The 23,172-nt window shown below is 43.4% G+C and overlaps 3 protein-coding genes across 3 annotated transcripts in view; 2 read left to right on the plus strand and 1 right to left on the minus strand.

Moving 5' to 3' along the window:
- Nucleotides 1–250: 250 nt before the first annotated feature.
- Nucleotides 251–2,300, plus strand: LOC6552669 (endoplasmic reticulum resident protein 44). Its single transcript, XM_001979141.3, has 2 exons — nucleotides 251–841; nucleotides 943–2,300. The coding sequence occupies exons 1-2, from the start codon at nucleotides 279–281 to the stop codon at nucleotides 1,610–1,612; spliced, it is 1,233 nt and encodes a 410-aa protein (XP_001979177.1). The 5' UTR covers nucleotides 251–278; the 3' UTR covers nucleotides 1,613–2,300.
- Nucleotides 2,301–9,100: 6,800 nt separating this feature from the next.
- LOC6552666 (zinc finger protein rotund) overlaps nucleotides 9,101–23,172 on the plus strand; it is a 37,151-nt gene continuing 23,079 nt past the window's right edge. The window contains exons 1-3 of the mRNA XM_001979138.3: nucleotides 9,101–9,714; nucleotides 10,216–10,828; nucleotides 18,076–18,630. Coding sequence (XP_001979174.1) covers nucleotides 10,370–10,828; nucleotides 18,076–18,630 — 1,014 coding nt within the window. The 5' untranslated portion in view covers nucleotides 9,101–9,714; nucleotides 10,216–10,369. The remainder of the gene's footprint in view (nucleotides 9,715–10,215; nucleotides 10,829–18,075; nucleotides 18,631–23,172) is intronic.
- Nucleotides 14,331–14,684, minus strand: LOC26527064. Its single transcript, XM_015155061.1, has one exon. It carries the CDS (start codon nucleotides 14,682–14,684, stop codon nucleotides 14,331–14,333), a length of 354 nt encoding a protein of 117 aa, XP_015010547.1.

The raw sequence follows: 23,172 nt of genomic DNA on the forward strand, positions 1-23,172 counted from the left end.
AATGCCAACAACATTTTCATTTGCACACTCACGGCCACAGTTTTCCAAAATGTTTCGATTATTTTTATTATAATATTTTTTCCGCCGATTTCTATTTCCTGTGCACTTCTACTCGCTGAGAAAAAGGTATCTGATAGTCGAGGAACTCGTTTGTAGCGTTCTAGTGCTTTGGGTGTTTGGGTGCGAAAATCTGATTTGTATGCATATTACTTAAGAGCTTTGCGTGTCGAAATCAGGCGTTTTCAAAAAAGTTCACCAATGTCGTAAGTACTGTGAAGATGAAGGTGGTCGGCAGCTTGGATATCCTCTATTTGCTGGCGATCCTGGTAGCCCAACTTTCTCTCGTCGCGGGAAACTCTTCGGTGGTGGATGTGACCCACGAAAACCTGCAACAAATAATCGATTCTAATGAGCTGGTTCTGCTCAGTTTTTACACGGATTGGTGCCGTTTTAGCCAGATTTTGCAGCCCATTTTTGAGGAGGCGGCGGCGAAGGTTCTTCAGAAATTCCCTGAAAACGGCCGTGTGATTCTGGGAAGAGTAAACTGCGACACTGAAGATATATTGGCAGATCACTTTGAGATACTTAAGTACCCAACGCTAAAGATCATCAGAAATGGGTTGGTTGGCAAGCAGGAATACCGTGGCCAGAGATCTGTGGAGGCCTTCTTCCAGTTTGTGGAGAGGGAGCTATCAGATCCAATCAAAGAGTTCCACAGCATTGATGAACTCAAAAATGTGGAAGTTGGCTATGGTATAGTTATTGGTTATTTCATCTCCAAGGATCATGTTGAGTATGATAACTATCGCAGGGTAGCGAGCCTCATGCGCAACGATTGTAGGTGAGTTTATTATATCCACTGAACAACTCAAGCAAGCAGCTTCTGTTAATATGACAATTATATTAACATATTTTCAAATTAAATTATTTTAAAAATTAAAGGTTTCTTGTGGGCTTTGGGGACTTGACTAAGGCCCTCCGCCCGCCAGGAAAAAATGCGTTGATCTTCCGCGGCGATCCCTCGATTCCGAATCACAAGTACCAGTACAGTGAGTACTTGGGCAACATGACCAGCTTTAAGGAACTAACCTTTTGGATCGATAAGAGGTGTGTGCCTCTGGTGCGAGAGCTCACCTTCGATAATGCAGAAGAGCTATCCGAGGAAGGATTACCTTTTGTAATCCTGTTTTACAACAAAGACGATGTAAGTCCCGTTCAGGAATTTAAGAACGCAATTCAAAGCCAGCTGGAAAACGAGAAGAGGGTTAATTTCCTGACTGCAGAAGGAGAAATCTTTAAGCACCCACTATTCCATTTGGGCAAGTCCCTGAGTGACTTGCCAGTGATCGCAATCGATTCCTTCACGCACATGTACCTATTTCCACACTTCAAGGACATTGGCAAGCCAGGTGCCCTCAAAAAGTTCATTGATGACCTGTTCAACGGTACACTGCATATCAATTTCCACATGGCACTCGAGGCTAAGGAAAATTCGGAGTCCATAACCGATTTCGCTGAAGACCCGCCGATCGTCCACGAGTCAAAGTTTAAGGACCTCAAGCCATCCAAGCACCGTTACACTTTGGTCAACCGCACCAGAGACGAGTTATAATATTATCCCTATGTAGCTTAATCCTTAAACATGGTTAGATGTAATCACTTGATCACTCAGTTTCAGGCAGGTTTTTAAATGACAGACAAAGATAAAGATATGTTCGAGGCACAAATAGAACTGATTTGAGGAGTTTTTTTTAAGATACAATATTAGAAAAGTGTTAATCAGGCTCTGCATACATGTGCAATAAAAGTAATGCATTTATCTTGAAAAAACACAAAGCGACTCCCGACTATGACGTGAAATATTTTCACAAGCCCATTACCGACTAGGCCAGCATTGAATGCCCCATTTTGGTCGCTGTGACAAATCGAACACCCATCATATATGGGCACCTCATCAGATAGTCAGGAGATGACACGTGCCTCGATATCGATATTTCTAGGAAGACCGCAGCGATCCAGAACAGGAAAGTCGATTTCATTTGAATATGCCTTGCCGACTGCTCTGCATCAGACCATATAAACACTAATAAACTCATTAGTCAAGCATCTCACAAGCAAATATCACAGGTGCAAAATACCAATACAAGAACAGTACAGTGAAGTTAGTACAGTGAAGTGGAAACATCACAATTTTGTATATTTTTCAAACCTATAATATTAACGAAATGTATCATTACGATTCCGAGATAGGAAATCATATTGAAACGTAACAAATAAGCATAAATACTGGGCACACTTTTTTTGATCCGATTTCTCGTTTTATATCTTAAAACTTTAACAATGATTGAAACTTTACCAATTGATTTATTATTATATTATATTTACACAATTTGCATTTTCCCTGACTGCTTACCACGACATGTAGTTTGAGTTCGGTCGCGCCACAATGGGAAATCCTCGAGGGAGTGTCGCGGCTTCCTTTTCAGGACCGAGCTCGGAGCTTACACTTGTACTCCAATATTGTCATAATTAATAACATCTTTATGGCCATATGCCAGCGCAATCGAGCGTGACTCGAGATGAAGTATCTGGCACAGCGGCGAGTGCAGCTGCAGGTGCAACTGCCTCTAATCAGCGTCAGCAGCGCGTGCCACTCGCGTTGTCACCTGCACAATTATAGAATTTTCCATAGTCGGGCAGTGCTGGCCACCAAAATGGCCAGCTCCCAAAATGGTGTCCGCCAAGAGTCCGCGCGAAGTGTCCGCCATAAATAACTGCCAATAAATGTCAACGGTTTTGGCGCATTAACATAACAGCTACGTCGAATTCGTTGACAGGTGGGGCTTTTTCTTGGAGCACCAGACCTACCTGGCCAGCATCTTCCATCCATCCGTCTACTGGCATCATTATTTCTCGGGCTAAAACTGAAATAATCGCCTTTTAATCGCCTACGCCTCGACGGGCTGACTTGGCTCCAATTACCGCTGCAATCGTTAACTCTTCAGGCTGACAGCCCAGTTGGACAAGAGCCCCTTCAATTGCCACTGCGATCATCACCCCGATCGACAATAGTCGCGGAAGTCACGTGCGGAAGTTTTCAAACTTTCCCAGTTACAGTGTTGGCTGACAAGCATGCGAGTTCTGAATTAAAGCTGGAAAAACTTCCGTTTACAATTTACCTGGTGCCGTTTTTTGGAAATTAACCTAGTTTTTGGAAAGACCATTTTATTTAGCTCTTTTTACTGTTATTGAGATGAAGGAAGGAACTGGTACTTACCACTCATCTGTCTTTATGACTAAAAGAGTTGGGTCTTTTCCGACTTTTTACATATGTATATGCTTCACCAGGAGCACTAGCCAAGTCCTTCTCCGTATGATCGCCAAGGGTACTAAAGGATCAATGTAGTTATAATTCAACATACAGGTTGTGGCAATGCCTAGACAGCTTAAGTTTAGCTTAATTGTTGGTAAAACAAATGACAAACAAATTCGATTTTTTTAATTTGTATGGTAACTTATTTTGCATACAACAAAATATGTAAGTTTCGATACACAAAGACCTTTTCAAATCAGTTAATTATTTGTACACTTATCAGTATTGTTCCCTTTAAAATTCCGAGCGGTAACCGAGCAAGTACCAATATCCATCGTTCAGCTCTAAGTAAAAAATAATTTTTATCCACAGTTATATTTAAATTTCAGTACGTCTTGTGTTCGCAAACAAACGAGAATATTTAAATGAGGAATATATACTTAATATTGCTGAAGTCCCGCATGTTTTAGTCGAAAGCAAGATAAATTCCTAAAGCTCAGCGAAACCCATCCGACAATTACAATAGCAATTTCCAGTGGTCAAATGTGTGATATTTCAATTAAAACTTAACGGCGCAAGTCATTAAACGGCAGATACAACATGTACAGCAATCTGAGGGAAACAAGATGCCGCAAAAAGCGCAATTGTCGCAAAAGACGGCAAAAATCGACAGCAAAAGCAGGAATATCGGTGGCAACCGCCATTTGAGAGAGCTCAACATATTCAAAGTTGTGCACGAGCGCGATTCCAATTTCATTTTGAGCTCGGCGACAGCGCAAAAACCATTTGCGCAGCAACAAATGAAGAAAAAACACAAACAAAACGTTTTTGTTTAATTAAATTAACAAAATACGCGTCGGATGAGCGGCTAAAAAACACGGCTATTTTGCACGCAGACCAACACGCCAACACGTGTTGCAGAATTGGCCCAGAGAGAGTGAGGCCAAAAGAGAGAGAATGACTGGCTTTAAGTTAAAGCCTGCTCTTAAGACCTGTTCTGTCCCGCTCGCACCCGGCAGCCAAGCGACGCCATCTCGCTCGAGCCACCATTCGCTCTCCTTGCGAACATAGCTCATGCGCCCTGTTGTCTCGCTCTGCGGCACTCGGCCAGCCAGTTCTGGCCAATCGGCAAAAAGCGGTTGAAAAACAGGCGGAGCCTCTCCGGACCCCCGATGCAACTTGGTCGGGAGCCCTGAGCCCTCAGCCCCAAGTCCCGGCCAGAAGACCAGAAGACCAGAGCCTGGCCATAACCACATGCAAACCCTGCCCCTGCGCCATTGCAGCTGTCGGGAGAGTCTGTCAACCATTTGGCGTCCATGACCAAGCATGACGGCTATCTGGGCCCAGTTTGTGGTGCCTCTGCTTCTGCTGCTGCTGCTGCTGCTGCCTCTATCTCATCTCGAGTTCTGGCCTTCTGGCTTTCTGGCTGGCATTTTGACATTTCGCTCGGAGGCTTCTGGTGTCGGTGGCGCCGCACTGCAGCAGTTGCAGCATCTGCAGCCACATCAGTTATCTGTTCCGCTGCGGTTTGCGGCGATAAATGTGCGCCATCATGCAACTGGATGCGGACTTCGCATTGCGGTTCTGTTTCTAGATCGTGCAACTGTGTTACTGTAAAAGAAATAATCCCAAAAGTAAAAATATGGAAAAGAAAATTCCATTACATTCACCCTTACTTTGGCAAAAACGCAAAAGAAAATTGAGATTTTGAAAGAAATGGGCGGTTCTTGGAAAGCAAAATGAATTCACTTGGAAAGATATTAAATTGTAAAAGTATTTTGCTTCAACGGTGGGATACCTCGGAATCATATTGAAAAATGTTTTTAATAAATTGTATCAAACAAGTATTTAAAAATGCTTCCCATTACAATTTAACAAATTTTTAGACTAAAAACCAGAGAGAACGCTTTAATAACAGTTACACAGTGCGAGGGAAAATTTGCAACATTATTTTAAAATATCGATAGAAGTTGGCAGGAAAAATAACAAAATAAACCGAATGAAACTATTTTACCAAGGTATTTTGGGCGATTGATGTTAAATGTTAAATGTTTTTGCATATGGATGGAATTTGGCAAGACATATAAAACAGAGAACAGAGAACGCCCAAGAGTGGGCGTGACGGTCTGGGCGGTTTGTGGGCAAAGTGGTGGGTGTGGCAACTTTTTAAAAGAAACTTGCACATGCCAAATCTCGGCTTCCAGGTCTTAATAGTTTACATAGAGGACTATACGGACGAACAGTCGGACATGGACAGATTTACTCGGGTAGTGAACCTGGTCAAGAATATACTAACATTTAAACGTCGGAAACAAATACTTCTAGCTGTAACATACTTTTAAATCTATGCCATTTTATCCTACCAGTAACGGGCATAGATATCAATAATTTATGAATATAAGACAGTATAATTTAACGATCCCTATCTCTCTTTGACGGATTTTTGGGAAATGAATTCTTCGGTCAAATTTTCCATTTTTTGTAAGGAGGACATTTTAATCATAAAAATTATCATAAACATGAAACAATAACTGTTTTGAGCAGCTAATTACCAATGCTAACGATCCCTATCCCTTTTTGACGGATTTTGGGAAAATCATTTTTGGGTCAATTTTTGCATTTTTTGTAAGGGGTAACATCATTAAAATTTGCAAAAAATGGCAAAAAAATTGAGTTCCCATTTTTAAGCACAGTTCGATTGGAAATTTAATTACCAATGCAACGAGGTATACCATTTCATGTTCAGCCAATTATTTTTAAAGTTGTGGCGAAAAAACTGATTATTTTATGACCGAAATTCGAAAACACGGATTATGGCAAAAATTCAAATATTTTTGATGAACATTTTAATCATAAATTGGCTAAAAATGATCATAAACATGAGAGAATAACTGTTTTGAGCAGCTAATTACCAATGCTAACGATCCCTATCCCTTTTTGACGGATTTTGGGAAAATCATTTTTGGGTCAATTTTTGCATTTTTTGTAAGGGGTAACATCATTAAAATTTGCAAAAAAATTGCAAAAAAATCGAGTTCCCATTTTTAAGCACAGTTCGATTGAAAATTTAATTACCAACGCAACGAGGTATACCATTTCATGTTCAGCCAATTATTTTTAAAGTTGTGGCCAAAAAACTGATTATTTTATGACCGAAATTCGAAAAAACGGATTATGGCAAAAATTAAAATATTTTTGATGGACATTTTAATCATAAATTGGCTACAAATTATCATAAACATGAGAGAATAACTGTTTTGAGCAGCGTATGTACGTTTTATGTAACACTATCCTTTAGTTGTTGCATTGATATGTATAAGGCGCAATATATTTTTTTCCAACATATTCCCATTTATTTACTATAAATTTAATTTATTAATTCCTAAAACTCAACATTTGGATTGGAACTATGCATTTAGCTTGAGTTTGTTACGCATTACAAATGCCTTAGCTTAAAAATTTTATCAGGAGCTAAGTTAGTACTTTGAAATCAGTAAATTATGCTTTGGCCTATACAAAAGACAATTCACACCTATGGCAGTAAGCTTTACCTATTTTTAACATGCATTTTTTAAATAAATATGGGGGCATTAACGTGGCGAAGAGACCCAAAACTGACCCATCCTTACTCGCATCCAATAATTTACAAAATATACTCAGCACTAGCCGTTTTGAATTATTTAGCAGGTCCGCAGCTAAAAGATATCTGGATAACGATATCTCCCATGGCTGGTCGTCTGCAAATGCAAAGTGCCATTGATGACAGTGCAAACAAGAGCGGCGACAGTCCAAATGCGATAAGGAAATTTTGCTGCACTCAAATAAATGAAAAGCGGCACGGAAAGCGCATAAAATGGCAGCCGACAAATGGAAGGCCATAAAAAATATGTAATTGCGGCGGCGAGCCATATTAGCAGGTGAAATAATCAAATTAGCTGATAAACCGAAAGGGAAACTGCTGGACATTAGGTTCGCAGTCGGTCGGAAAAACAACGATGAGGAAAAGCCAGCTTTATCGTTGTCGCACACTGCTACCGGTGCTTTCTATTCGCAGTCCCCAGGTGGACGTGCCAATTGCATTGATTAACCAAATAAACGGCCTTCCCGCGCAGCACTTGCATTTTAATTTCATTTATGTTGACCTTTTTCCCCGAGGAATGCCAGTTGCAGTTGTCACAGCCGAAATGCGCTGCCTTTTTCCCACCCGCTGGCGACACATGTCCGTGTCCATAAAAAATGCCTTGTCAGGAGTAAAAAAAAATGAAGAAAAATTAACAAAAAATATAAAACAGCCAGCGCAAAAAGCTGGCAAAAAGATGCCAGTCAAGGGGCGAGCCGTGAAAAAAGAAATAAGCCAAGTGCTCCAATAAAAATTCCACCGCCTTCGCCCTCGTGCCGACCTGCTCTCGCACTCACACCCTCTCTTTCACGCGCGCACTCTCTCTTTTTTGCCCGCATTAATGGTTTTTTAAGAGCGCATCTCCGCTTTTTCCCGACTTGCTCTTGAGCTTGGCCAACACTGCGTATGAGTGGAATTTTTTCAGTGCCGCCGCGGCAACGCTTGAAATGAATATGTGCGATTATTAGCCGTGTTTGCAAAAAGCGTGTTTCGTTTTTGCCACTGACTTTGGTAGTTTTTGCGGATTTTTAATTTGAATATTACATGTATTAAAAACTCATTACTACGCGTGGTTCGCCATCGAAGTTGGTCAATGGGCTAATGGTCTGCGGATGCGATTTTTTGTCTTTTTGGCGTTTGTCTTATGCGGAAAATTATGCATTTGGGATCGGAACGAATGCAATTAATGTATGCTCTTTTCTTCATTTCGGGTGTGGAAATAGCACATTTAAATAGTTATTGCGAATGGGGAGGGGTAAACATTAAGGCAAAGTTAGTTTCAATTGCTAGGAAGAAGGAAATTGCTTTTACCTAATTATTTGGCTATTGTTAGTTAATACTTAACAACTGGATTTTATTATAATCTTACTAAATACCATTAGAAAATGAGGGTAAGCCTAGAAAATAGAAAAGAAAATAGTCAATGTAATTTGACAGAGGATCACAATTTTCTTAGACATAAATATTCAATAAATTCAAGTTAGCTTGGTGGAAAGTAGTAGAAGAGAAAAGTACAAATTGCTGACAATATAACTAAGCAATTTGCAACACAATAAACTGATTTTCCAGGATTAAGAAATTAAGTGGAAACCGCTTCCCTGATAACACTTTTGATTAATGATCCCGTCTTCGGTGACGGACTTGAACCCTCATTGCTCGTCACTTAACCGCCCCCGTGTTTTACCATAAAGATTGAGCTATAAAAACGGGGCGCCACATTAACGTTCGCCGCGCAACGAGCAGCGTGCAACGTGCAACGTGCAACATGCAACTCGCAATATGCTCATTCATGCTCAAAGTCAAGAGAAAAGAAAAGCCACTCAGGCAAAAAGCCCGAAATCAAATCAAAGTTGCTCAAGAGACGTGGCGGCAAAAAGCGAGCTGCAGGAAAAACCACAAACAATTTTTTCGTCGCCCCCAAAGAGAGGGAGAGAGGCCGCGTGAGAGAGGGAGAGAGGGAGAGAGCGAGCGAACTACTTTTTGCCGCTGCTTGTGGAGCAAAAGGAGCAAAAAGCTGTTGCGCAGGCGTCGCCGTCTGCCCCACAGCCGCGCCGGCCACGAGTGCGAGAGAGAGCGGCCGAGTGGAGCGACAGAGAGGGCAGCTATGCTGCGATTTGGCGGCGAGTGCGAGGCATTTGAATGTTTTTTTCGTGGCCGCACTCAGCATTCGAGTTCGGAATTCTTGCGAGCTGGCAGCTACTTTTTGCGCTGCTCGCTGCTGCCGCTTCTGCTGAGCCAAAGCCAGAGGCAAAGTCCAAGCCAGGCTAAGCCAAGCTAAACCTGGCCCAAACGGCCGGCCACTCGGCCACTGTCCACCAGTTGGCCACTTTCGCGCGCGTTCCAGCCAAGTGCACTCTGCAGTCTGCACTCTCCGTTCTCCGTTCTGCAGTCTACAGTCCGCAGTCTTTTTTGCCCGCGTCATCCAATCCGCGAAGAATTCTGTCGCAAAGTGCAATGCATTTTCGCCATTCCGCAAGTGCAGCTGCTCCCCCAGCTCGCGGTATCACAATTAAAAATCGAGCCGAGTGAACTCGCAAATTGTTATCACCACACGTCGTCGTCTGAGTCGGTAAAAAACCAGCCAGGCCCTCGGAAGGGTCGAAATTGGTCAAGTGTCAATACGATCGAGGCCGTAGTAAACGTGTTTCAGTGCGTCCCTGAATAGTTATTGTGTTCCGCTGATCAGCTGAGTGAATGCGAATGCCAGTGAACGAATATTGAGGAATACCCACTTACTACGAAGCCTACTAAGTGCGAGAATTTCCACGAGCCACTCTAAAGGGTAAAGTCGAATGGTTAGAAAGTGATGAAATCATTCTAGGAATCCCAGGAGCAGCGAAAGTAACTTTAAATTTTGTGTTGGTCGATAGAAAATTTAGAGGCAAGCCGAATAAATATGTCTTAAAAGGACAACAAGAGCATTTTGCCAAATTGAGTTTTTAGCTGCTCTACTAAAATCTTTTATATCAGTCATACGCATATATTAAAAGCAATATTTGATAATTTAGTTAAATTAAAAATTTAATAGTAAATAATATAAAGTACTTTTACAATTTTAGGCTTCTGAATAAAACGTACTTTTTCACTAACTGTTAAGCTAAATGTTATTGTTACGTAAATATAGCACAATCTCAATCTTAAAAGCAATTTATGAATTCAACTCGGTCGCAAAATAGTATTTACCTAGGTAAGCACAGCTCTCTAATGGGTTCAGTACACTCCAGATATGAGGATGTACTAAAGTAATTGCTTTCTAACCAAATGGCTTTCCCTACTCTAATAGTCGCCTCTAGCTCGGCGCCCCAAAAAGTAAATGAAACAATAAAATAAGCCAAATAAGGCGTTTATTAATTGAAACGTGAATAGATTTTCCGAGCTCCCCCAAGTGGAACTAATTAGAACAACGCCCCGCACAACCGCCAATCGAAGGTGCTTAAATGATTATGCATGGTACCTGGTACAAGGGACCTCAGTTGGCGCACCATCCTCACTCGAATCCGCACAACAGTTCGCACGGCCACAGTGACTACCACCAGTTCCGCTCGTACCCCTCGTTCGTTGTGACCCCCTACCACGATGGCCATGTCCAGGGCCCGGCCACGCCCACTCCCTGCCCGGCCCCGCCAACGTCCTGCAACGGTCCAGTTCCAGTTTCGATTCCCGTCTGCCACACCGGCGGCCAGGGCTCGCCAGTAATAGTTGAGAGCTCCTTTGCAGCCGCCGCCGCTGCCGCCGCAGCGGCTGCTGCCACCGCCGTCGGAGGATCCAGTGCCACGCCCCTGCTGCCCAGCCCGCCCATCAAGATCGAGCAGGTCTTCGGCGAGCCCTCTTCGCTCGGAGCCGTGGTCGAGGATTACGCGCTGGGACTAGATTGCCCCGTGGAGCACACGTTTCGAGTAAGCTTTTAGTAGTAACAAAACTAACTAACTTTTAAGCAAAACAAAAGTACTACCTAGTGCGAGGTTTTTGTGTTACAAAGACCTCAAAGACTTTTACCTTGATATTATAAAACCTTACTTTACTATCCAGAAGCCCAAAGTGTGAAAACCCCTAATTTAACCTATAACCGATGTACTATAAGTTTTCCAAAATTAACCTTGTCCGATAACTTCCTGCAAAGAAAGAACCATCTCGTGTCTAAAACTCTCCATAGGCCATTGACCATTTTATGCCTTATAGGAACTATTAAGTATTTAAAAGCAATCGTCCGATGTAAGCCGACTTAAGTACATATTATGGCCAGCACAAGTTCGCAATTTGCGGGTACGAGAGTTTGGTTGTTTAGGCATCGGTGAAATCTGCTAGCCAAAATTGTAGCTCCTAATGCATTCGAGATCTTACACCGTTCACATACGCGAAGATACGCAAACGGATATATAATAATATTCTATTATTATAATAATATTGTTACCTATATTCTTCTAATATATAAAGACACTAGAATAATTATTATTAATAATAATTTATATGAATTCATAGCACAATATTATTAATAATTATTATTATAATTATATACAATTATTATTATAATAATATTCGAGTGTCTTTGGTAGAACGGTTAGATCAACTCGAATAATGATTCAGATCAAAATTATTGATCTTATCTTTAGTCATCTTTGTGAGCCTAAGATAGTACTTGATTTTAAATCTTTCTAAAACTGGACATTTCCAAAATTCGAACGATTTTTCTTTTTATTTGTACTTGTTTATTGAGCGAGATATAAATACTTTTATTTCGTTGTTACTAAAAGTAGTTGTGAATATTAGTATTACAAAAATTGTGAATGGTTAGAACTCCTGAAATTTACCTACCCAAGCCTAACCCCTTTTTTTGATTTAAGGATCGAAATATTAGTTATTTTTTTATTTTGATGAAAATAACTAGTCATTATTTTTTATGTTCATTTCGCGTCAGTATTTACGTTATTGGTACCCATTAAATAGGTGTTTTCCTTTATTAAATAAGTAAACCCATGAGCGGCATTTTATGAAAAATTGTTCAAAGAAATGGCACGTAAAAGAAAACAACAAGGCTGAAATTAGTTTTAAAATCTCACTGTTGGTTGCGAGCTTTAGACAGCCGACAGCCGTTTACTACCCAATTTTGTAGCAGTGTATGGATAATGTTATTATGTCAAATTACTGGTTGGCATCCCCATTGGAGCAGCTGCTGCACTTGTGTTCCCTCGACTCTCACCACCGAAAGTGGGCGTGCTCCAAATCAATTTCCATAAAATCATCCAATAACACTTAAAAGCCAGGCAGGGCAAAAAACGGACACACACAAGTGGCAGGCGAGTAAAAAACAGGAAAACAAACACGCCCCCAACTCGAAGAGCGAGAGAAAGGGCTCTCTCCTTTTCTCTTTGGCGCATGCAAGAGCGCGCCCAAAAGAGAGAGCTCTTGTTTTGGAGTGGTTTTTTGGGGGAAAACGCTCAAGCTTTTGCGTCGCTCTTTCAGGCGGCACAAAGGACACTTTTTGTCGGCTTGGTTCGTGCACAGGATATCCCATAATTGCCTGGCTTTCAAAGCTTTTCGCAGACTAATGGAGATTGACATGAAGGCCTCAAGTGGCTGGAAGGGAATTAATACAAATCAACAGGTGGTCCTGCGAAGTTTAAGGGCTAGATGGCAGCCTGTGGAATTGCAATTTTTAAGGAAAGCGAAAGTAGAACACTCATCGAATTTGTTATTTAAAAGCATTCCAGATTTTTGGCATTAACGTTCTATATGAGTATAATATTCTACAAAAGTTCTGATTGTTGTTGATTTCTTTTAATTTATAAAATAAATTGGTGGTATCTCAAATGCGTTACTCGTGTGCACAAATGCGAAGGAATACATTTCAATTACCCGCAAGGAACCATTTTTTAAACCTTTTCTGAGCTTTTAATGCGTATTAAAGGGCAAAACCATATCCTTCTGCTGCTGGCGATGCAAACGGGACGCACGTTCCTTACGCTTATCAGGACATTTCGCCCACACAGCCAAACCATGTGTATATGTGTGTGTGGTGAATGCCAGCAAAGGGCAGCTGAAAATCCTAGAACATAAAAGGAAAACAAGCCAAGCAGCCAGCACATGCACATAAAAACATATGCTCCTGGACAGGATTTAGTTTGGGGACTCCATCCACCGACTCGCTGTTTTCCCGACGCCGACTGCGACGCCAGCTGCGCTGCAAATGCAACTCCTGCACACAGATATTGCCGTATTTTAAAGGGTCCTGATGCAAGTGCCTCGTACTTCCTTTAAGCAAATCGGCTTAGACGAGCGTTGCAAGGAATTAATCTTCGTATAGATTTAAACTCTTCTAGAATATATATATATATTATATATACATGGTAGAAGTGAGGGCTCTAGACCCACGCAGAGATCGCGGCATTTTATATGATAATAAAATACAACTAAGAAGCTTTTAATAGAACTATCAAAGCTTACTGAGGAAAAAGGATGCAAATAAATATTTTATATCATTAAACTTATGTTTATACAAAAACAATCATGGCGCCTTTATCAATATGGTATCAATAAAATATTTTGAAGCTTAATTTATTACTTGCTTCTACTTGTTATAGTTCGGGTTCCTTTCCCTCCAGCTACCTACAACTAAAAAAGATCTTAAGATTCGAGCTCTCACTTCTTAGCTTCGATCTATAAGTATCTTTTAGTTTCCCATCGATCTGCTTAGATCAAACAAGGGAAATATTATTCAACAGTCTTCCCTGCCGCACTTAAGGGGGGAAAATTGCAGCGGAGAATAGAAAATCATTCACAGAAATTGCACAGCGAGCGGTAACAAACAAACAACGGACTTCAGCTGAGCTGGGGAAAAACTAGTAAGAAAAAGGGAAATAATATAAACAAAATGAAGGAAAGAAATTGGCGCCCGTGCAATGTTAACGGGGCCAGGAGGACGCTGAGCTGAGCAGTGGCAGTGGCAGTGGCAGCAGAAGGATATATATCCGCAGCCATCCTCGAGCAGCGACGCCGGCAGAGGCAGCGACGCCGACTGCGAGGCAGACCGCGCTGAATGTTTTTATCCTTTCTTCGATGTGTCGTCGCGTTCCTCTGCTCCTATTTGTGTGTGTGTGTGTGTGCGAGTGTGGCAGTGTGTTTGTGCCAGGACATCACACGGTTTCGCTTTTCTTTTACAACTTTTTGTTATTATTTCGTTTTTTGCTCGACGCCTCAATGTATTTCTTTCAGTTTGCTGGCGTTTTTTTGCTTCATGTGCAAGAAAAAATAAGCTTTTACTTGGCTTTTTTATAACTGAGTGTGTGTATGTGTGCGCTGCAGTGTGCGTGTTTGTTACTGCTGCTTTTCCGAGCTCTACTTCTTGAGTTTCCTTTTCGCGCGCGCCATTTCGCTGCTGCTTTCCACAGCTCCTGCTGCTACTTACCCGTACAACAAACATGGCCATAAGTCGCCGGAGCTCGCTTCCGCTCTGTCTGTTTTCCTTTTTCCACCAGTCGCCGCCTCTGCCGCAGTCGCCGCCTCGGCCGGCGTCTCAGCCGCAGTCGACGTCGCAGCAGCTGCGACTGTTGCATGTGGTCCTGGGTTTGTTGCCTTTGGCGGGCTGCAACTCTCGTTGCCTTCAGTTCGCTCGGGCTTGGCCAAATCTATTGGTCGCGGTGCCGCGCTCACGCTCGCGTCCGTGTCCACATCCGCATCCGCATCCGCATCCGTAACCGTGCCCGTGTCCTTTCGCGGCCGACAGTTGCGGCCACCGCACGCGAGATGGCGCCGCATCGTGACGAGGGCTGAAGACTGCAATTAGGATAAGCGGGCTGGTCATTGGGTGTTGAATTGTACATATTTCAAATCTACTGAGATGCAGCACTTTAAGGACCAAGACATGACTTAATGGACTTTACTGCTTTCTTCTTTTATGGATCTTTAAGGGAAACACTAGGATATATAAATTATATTGTATCTCTACAATAACGAACTACTTTTAACCTCCTATTTAGCTCAATATTTAGCCTAAGGTTAACGATAGAATCACCAAACCTGAAAATGAATTATTAGTATATCTTCAACTATTAGCTGACACTAGAAGGACACCTAAGGTTCCTTAAGGTGTTTCCCAGCTTACCAACATTACCACTATATCTTAATAGGTGGTTAGAAGTCGAGTGAATCACACTTTGGTTTTTGGCAGGAAGATTTGGATATGGCCAACCTTCGAGTACCGGCAAATGGGAAAAAATGCCAAACGAAGTTATTCTCGTCTACGCCTACAGCAAACACGTCTTTTTGAAAGAAAGGCACACAGGACCTATTATAGGATGTGCGGCACACACATACATACATACATATAAGCGCCGCCTGAAGACGGCGGGGAAAATCAAAATAATAAAAATCACAAACATGAGCAAACCGTATAAAAGAAACCCAATCTTCCGCTCCGCCATGTTTCCCCCATCTTCCGCATGTCGCGCAAATTCAGCTTTATTTTCTATTTTTCCCATTTTTCGCTTTTCTTACAAGAAAATGCTGCAGTGCGCGCTGAAACTGCAAATGTATGTCTTTATAACGGGCAGTGTGCATATAAAAACGGAGCGAGGAGGGGGAATTATAAAATGGAAAAGGGCAGAAATAACAAAAACTGCAGCAGGAGGAAGGTTGAGAGGAGCAACAAAACAGTCACAGTACACACAAGAGTCTCAGTTAACGCACACACAGGCACAACCTATTCCCTCATGTTTGTGTGTGTGTGTGTGGACTTGTATGTATAAAACATTCGCGCGCGCTCGCCATTTTCTTTTGCCTTGAGCTGCTGCACTTTGGCTTCCAGTTGGGCTCCTCAGTTGTTGCAGGTTATCCCACGCTCGCTGACGGACGGAGACGTAGACGGACTCACGGACAAGACATCCGGACAGGCGGACAGCCGGACAGTCGGACAACCGGACAGCCGGAAGACCAACTAGCAAGCACTCATTCTCGAATCTTTTCTTATCAGCACGAAATGAGGCAAAATGCGGTGCACAGTTAGCTGCAACTTTAAGCGCCGTATACGTAATATGAGCACCGGTCAACGGGTCGTATACACAATAGCAAAGCAGTGCCAACACCACGATGCCATTGACCACCACGATGGCATCAAATGGAGTTCCTTTTTATGTGGAAAAGTAGAAAAGATAAGCCATGTTAACTCAAAGTTAAATAAAGGATTTTACGAATAAAGTTCCTCAACGAAAGTGCAAAAATAGGGATTAATCATGTAAACTGCGAAAAGTGTAAAATAAAATTGCAACGCCGAGTTCCTATCACCCAGTGCAAACTACATTTAATATACAAGTAAAATATATTCATATTTCGCTTTTAACAAATAAAATAATCTACTTAGTATTTCAAATAAACAAATAAAATATTTATCAAACGAAAAATAATCTCTTAAATAACAACAAAATGCTGGAAAATTAAATTCATAATAAATATGCCGCAACGCGAATAAAAACTCACCACTTGACGACTAACTTAACACTCCGCTGCTCAGCCACCTAGCGGAAATGGCAACAAACAAAAAACCTAAACGCCAGCCACAAACTGAAACAATCATAGATGGAAAGTAAACAAAAGCCCACAGCTGAGCAAATAAATCAAAGCGCAGAGACAACGAGCGCCGAGAAATGTTGACTAAACAATAAGAAAAACATCAAACCGAAAACACAAATTGGTCAGCATATGCAAGTAAAAAGGATTGCTACAGATGTCCATCACGAGCGAAACCATAAAAGCAAAAATCATACAAAAAATAGCAAACTGCCAGCCAGCAAAACTTTTCAAGGTCGTCGCTGCAAGTTTCCGGTGGCAAATCATTTCTATTTGTTTCAATTTAGTGTGCACCTAAAAAAGAGCGGGCAAAAAGTTTCTGAAGTGCACTCCGCCCCCGCCATCTAAAATGAAATAAAAGTTAAGCCCAAATAAAAAGACATCAGATTTGGTTGCAAACTTTTTGCACGCCTTTCCGTCCCCCTCTTGCAACGTGAAATGCTTGTGTGTGTGCGGAAAATCAAACAAACTGTGCTTCAGTTAGATACATTGCTGTAAGCGGGGCTTTCCCGTTTGAAAGTGAAATTGCCGAACAGCAGTGAAAAGCGCTGCCTACATTTGGGCGCCACCAAAGTTGGTTGTCATGCACGAACTCATTGGCAAATACAGCCATTCGGACATGGACATGCTGAAGGATCAGCTGAAGCGTGGCGGCTACATGGGCGCCCCCGCCTCCCCCGCCGCATCCGCCCCCTCGCCCTTCCTGATCCCCGCCGAATTCTACAAGAGCCTGCTCGCCAGCGCCGTTCTGCAGCAGCAGCAGCACCACCACCACCACAAGTTCTACGCCGCCACGCCCTCGCCCAGTCCCGCCCCCAGCGTGTCACCCACCGCAGGTCGCCACTCGCTGCCTTCCACGGCATCTGCGACGACCGCTTGTGCTCCGGAGAGTGGTCGGGTGAAGACGGAGCTCGAGGAGCAGGATCAGGAGCACGGGGCGCAGGAAAGCGCCGGACACGAGGAGCAGAAACCCATCAGCGCAGAGAACCCGGCGCCGAATGTTAGTATGGGAATTGTGTGGCAGTAAATGAGGGGTCATAAATGGGATTTCAAGGGGTTTAATTTTGATTATTTTGGGTTGCAGATAAGTACAAATAAAACAAGGCTTTCCTGTGTCGGCCCTTCCTGCTCGCGCACGTGGAGCTACCCTTAAATAAGAGTACTTGCCCCACAATTAGAGCGTAATTGTCGCATGGAGTTAATGTTTCTGTCAGTAGTAGTTAAACATGATATGGCCTTATGAGTAAGGAGTGATTTAGAACTCAAAAGTAGTATTATACACTTAAGAAGTGATTTAGAACTCAAAAGTAGTACTTTCGACTATTGATTATTGGTGTTTGGGTCAGGAAGTGTATTCTTCTTAATATGTTTAAAAGCAGGTAGTTTTTATGTTCGATTCTTCTGCCGTCACTGAATATGGAAGAAGCCTCTGCCTTGAAAAAAAACATAGAACGACTCATACGATGCGGTATGAATGCCATTAAAACCCGTTTCTTTCTTCATGCTCAATGCATTAACCAACTCAAAATGTGTAAATGTTTGACGAAACCCTTTTCACACAGGCACAAACCATTTTTCATTGCAGAAGCCGCACAACAACAGCGGCTACTCGTGGTCCGCCGGCAACAACAACGAGGTTGTCACTAATAGCAGCAACCACCCAGCAACACCGCCCACGCCGCCCAACGAGGCGAGCGCCACCCAAGCGACTTCGGTGTCCGCAATTAATTTGAATCAAGCCCAACCCGCATCACAGACGCGTTCAAACTTTGGCAGCTCCATAAAGTCACCACCATCAGAACCGGACGCGGTCGCCGCTGCCACGTGCAAAAGTCAGGAGAACAACTCCGGCCAGAACCCCTCCTCCAGCTCCATCTCCATCTCCAACTCCAACTCCATCTCCGACTCCGATCCCAACCCGGCTCATAACCTTAACTCGAATTCAACGGCCGCTGCCGTGGCCGCCGCTGCCGCCGCCGCCGCCGCCGCCAACATGCCGATCGGCGGCGTCCAGGGCCAGAATCCCACCCAGGGCCTGGTCCACTGGATGAGCGCCGTGATGGCCGAGCACATGACCGGCCAGACGCACCACGATCCTGGCGCTGTAGGCATGCACTACATGTGGAACGGAAACGTTGACGTGAGTACACGGAACTGGATTTCCGGGGGCGGCAACATTCGGGGGGCGTTCTTAATTCTTAGTTTAAGCCACATTCTGAAAAATCAAAAGAGACGGCTTGTCTTAACTTTCTTCCTTTTGACGATAACTAGTAGCATTTGCCTTGAAAAATTTGTTAGCATTACAATTACGTCAGTCTAAATCAATTTGGCCTGCTTTTCATTCGACGGTCTATAAATTATTATGATACTAGTTTTATAAAGTAGTGGTAAGACCAAATATGGCTTTTACTTATAATCTATGACCAGGGATTATATTACAATGTAACAAGACCTCAATGCCGTATGATATTGCACCTAGATCAGGATGTTGAAGATTACTATGAAAACTGGCAGAAATAAGAGAGCGAAATCCTTTTGGTAATTAAATATATTCAAGCCGACCTTTTGCCTTGTGCCAGTGCACAAACTTGGGACTTGTCATTGAAGTTTGTCTTGCAGTTTTCCCGGCATGGCGCAACTTTTCTCGGAGATAAAGCGAGAGGGAAAAGCAGCCGGGAAAAGGGAAAAGTAGAGCATGGAAAACTTTTCTACTTGACACTGCAGTCGTGGTTCCAAGAGACCAATGAAGCTGCGCCATAATTAATATGCAAGCAAACTTGTCGGGCTAAGTGAATTAAATGAGTGATAGCTGCCTGTAAAAATTAAAAGGGAGTCTTAATTGCAGTCTAGGTCTCTTCAATTTTGTCAGCCCTTTAAGTTTAGCTGCTGCATTTTTCTTGTTACAGTTTCATATTCGAAAGAATTTACTATTTACTAAAAAAAAAGTACTTACAAATGCCAAAGACAACGACCTTAGCCCTGGAGCCCAGCTTCATTTCCAGTGATTTGCCAACCACCCCTTCGATTCCAGCAGCTCATCTGCCGCTATTCTTCTGCGCCGGGGTGGAGAACACCCCCACCCCCGCCAACATCCAACCCCCATTCTCCTGCACTTTCACTGGGCAAAACTTCGGGCCAACAACTGTTTCGGCCAACTCGGCCAACTCGTCCAGCTCGGCCCCTTCGACGCCTGTTCCTAAACCCTTAACCCTTTCCATTTCTCCAAGCAGACGCGACGCTGAAAAAATCCTTTGAGTTTCCCCTTCCTTCGACCTTTTTACCTTTTTTTGTTTTGTTTCTGCCGCTGCTCCTTCTGCGAATTTCCAGCAAAACGCTCCGCTCTCTGCTCGCGTGCCACGGCGTGTAAAAAATCGTACGATTTTTTCTTTGCATTTTTTTGTGCGTTTTTAAAGATGTAAACAAGTTTTTCTTTGCGCGACGCGTTAAACATTGTTTTGTTGGTCTTGTTTTTCACCCTCCCGTTTTTTGCCCGCCTTTCTTTGTTTTCCTCCTGCCTTTCATTGAGCTCCAGCGAGTTTCCCAGCAGTTTTTTCAAGGAGCAGCGAAATTATTGTTTTGAATGGAGAGTGATTGTCTCCAAGGACGACGACGTGTCCAGGCAGAAAGGTTCACCTTGGATCGCCACCCCACCCAGCCCGGCATCCCCGCTGAATGGACTCGTTAGCGAGTTCTGGCGAAACCCATTTAAAACTTTGCTACACCCGCATGGTTCTTAAAGGATATTCGAAGTTAATTAATTTTTAAAGTTCAACAATGCGCTCTCATCCTTTTCGCCATTCATCTGCCCTTTGCCAACTGGCTGCGTCAACAATCACGGCATTTTTTGCTGCCGTTGTCACTTGCATTAGCGAAATTAGTTGGCCGAGACAAGCGGTGCCAAGTTGGTAAGGAAGCTCATTAATTAATTTTGCACTTAATTTTCGCCAAAGCTCCGGCTGCAAGCAGATTAGTTAGTCGGGAATGAATTATATATCCTTAAAACATATTCCGAGCTCGTCTGCCGCATAAAGGAAGCCACCAACCGCAGCACGTTGGAAAACAAAGCTTTGCAATTAATACTTACGCTTCAATTAGAGGAGAGAACCGTCAACGAAAAAGTGAAAATTGAAAAGCGAAAAGCGAAGGGAAACAACCCGGTCTGGAGTTCGACCACGATTGGATTTGAGTCCGATTTTGTATCCCAGGCTAAAACTGACTAATGGGGCCAGTCACGGCACGTCGAATTGCGAAAAAAGTACGGGACGGGAAGCAGAACCGCCAAAACCGCAAGCAACTTCAATTTTTTAAAGTAATTGCCACAAAGTTGGACACAATTTTTGTGTAGCAACAAAATCAACAAGAGCCAGAGCCAACATATTCTAACCTCAGAGCTCCTGCTGCACTTTGGCGACAAAAAAGTGGTAAAGAGGTGAGGGAATTGTTGGATAGCCGACGACTCGAATTCCCTGTTCTTACATCCATTCCGATTTAGTGCAATACGATCAGGATGCAGGATCTTTCACTCTCTCAAAACAAATGTCGTACAAATGAAGAAAAACACACTATTTTCAGGGCATCTAAAGGTCTGTCTTAACCTTTGCAAAGGGCATTGCAGAAATGAGACAGAAGTGCGGATGGTCAAACATTTGGACACGAAAAAAAGCAGAAATTTAGTTTTTTTAGCGACTAAATGCGAAAAAAATCAATAGAAGCAGACAGTGGCAACATGACTAAAAAGATGTGAGAGGAGGCAAATAAAATAAAAATGGAGTGCACAAGGACGAGCGGCAGGGGCAGGGAACAGCGAAGCCAAGGTGCAGGGGCACGCGGAGTACGTTGGGGTGGAGCGTCTTGCGAGGATGAGGGGGAGTCCGACCAGACCAAGCCGGACCAAAACCCCCGGCAAAGGTTGCTACATTGTGCAAAACACGCTGTGGAGACTGGGCTCGGGGTCCTGGCGAGTCCTGGCGAGTCCTGTCGGATGGTCAGGACGTGCAATTGCAAAGGGAAAAAATGTTTTAACGTTTTCCGCCTAATTTTTTGCACTTTTTAGCGCTGCATAGAGGCGGCTAAGCCCCCAATCCGCCGCACCCCCAACGCGCCCGACGTCGACGTCGCTGCTAGCTGCTAGCTGCTAGCTGCCCGGCGAAGGGGTTAAAAAATTTGTTTTGATTTTTTTCCTTTAGAAACTCTTTGGTTCTATGCTTTGCGTTCTTTTTTTAAGCTTCAGAGCGAGACAGCAGAGCAGAAAGAGCAAGCTGCTGCTGCGCTGTGCCATTTTTTTGCGTTTCGCAAATGTCTTCCTTTTTTATCCTGTCCAGTTTGCTGCGTGCTGCAAACCGAACTTGGCGAAAATGGAAAATGCGAGTGGGCCAAGCGACGCCTTCCTGTGGCTGTTGCTGTTGTTGTCGCTGCTGCTGCTGCCGCCGCTGCTGCTGCCGCTGCTGCGGGACTTGTATTTGGTGCTGGGCTGTTGGTTAGAGGGGACTTCCGTCCATGTCCACAGCCATGTCCCTGGCTCTGGTCATCTTCATCAGCATCAGCATCAACATCAGCATCAGCATCAGCAGCTGCAGCTGCGTCTGTGCGTGTGTGTCTGTCTGTCTCTGCGCGCTTTTTTGCCGCTCTGTGTTCTTTTAGCCCTCCTACTAACTAGTCATGGCTGCAGGGAGTGGGGCGGTGCGGAGTTGGCCAAAAGGAGCCGCAGAGCCAGAAAGAGCAAGGGAGAAAGCGAGGAGAGGCAACTAAAGCAACAAAGCTACGCTCAGCAGCTCACACCCACGCACACACACGCACACACGCACACCCGCATGTGTGTGGGCCTATCACACAGTGGCCAACTCCCCTTGCGCTATGCAACACTTTTTTAGTTGTGTTTTGGCCTGCTTTGTTTTGCTCCGATTTTTTGCGTTTCCACGTTTTTGAGTTGGGCCAACACCAAAAGCCGCCGCACTTTTGTCGCTCTCGTCGACATCGCCATCGCCGTCGCCGTCGCCGTCGCTTTGACACCTCGATTGTGTGCAGCGCGGTTTTCTATTTCAATTGGCACTCACATTTATTTGCATTAGTATTTCGAGCCGTGGCCAGCTCTTTTTGTTCGACTTTTCTTGGCGGTTTCCAATTCATGCAGCCTCTTTTTTCCACCATTTTTTGCTGAGCCCCTCACAAACGCAGATCTTGTTACAATAGATCAAGAGCGCAACTATATTTAGGCGCGCTCCGAATGTTTATTTTGCAGCGTGGTTGAAAAAATGATGCAGTAAAGTGGACTTGGGTTTCACGTCACTTCATTTGTTCAGGAATTCATCTCTTGTCCTTAAGCAAATTGTTTATGCGCCACAGCAAGAATATTCTGCATATACTTAGTGCCAGCTCTGCTTTTTGCTCAAGAAGATCTCATCATTTTAGGGTCAAGATATTTGCGAAACCAGCCTTGCCTTTTGTTAGATTTTCTTTTTCTTCAGTTAGTTAAATAAAATGTAATAATAAGTTAAAAAACCCAACTTTTTTAGCTGTTTTAGTAAGCAATTCTCGAAAGCTGATTTTAATATATATTTAAATTCTAATTACTCAAACGATGTTCACAATAATAGGTGGCACTGCGCACTGAACAAACCAGGATTCCTGAAATCGAAGGCAATTTAATTACCAATGCCAGCGAAATCAACATGAGCACATACGA

This window comes from Drosophila erecta, unplaced genomic scaffold, assembly GCF_003286155.1.
Source record: "Drosophila erecta strain 14021-0224.00,06,07 unplaced genomic scaffold, DereRS2 tig00000000-arrow-pilon, whole genome shotgun sequence".
Classification (NCBI taxonomy): domain Eukaryota; kingdom Metazoa; phylum Arthropoda; class Insecta; order Diptera; family Drosophilidae; genus Drosophila; species Drosophila erecta.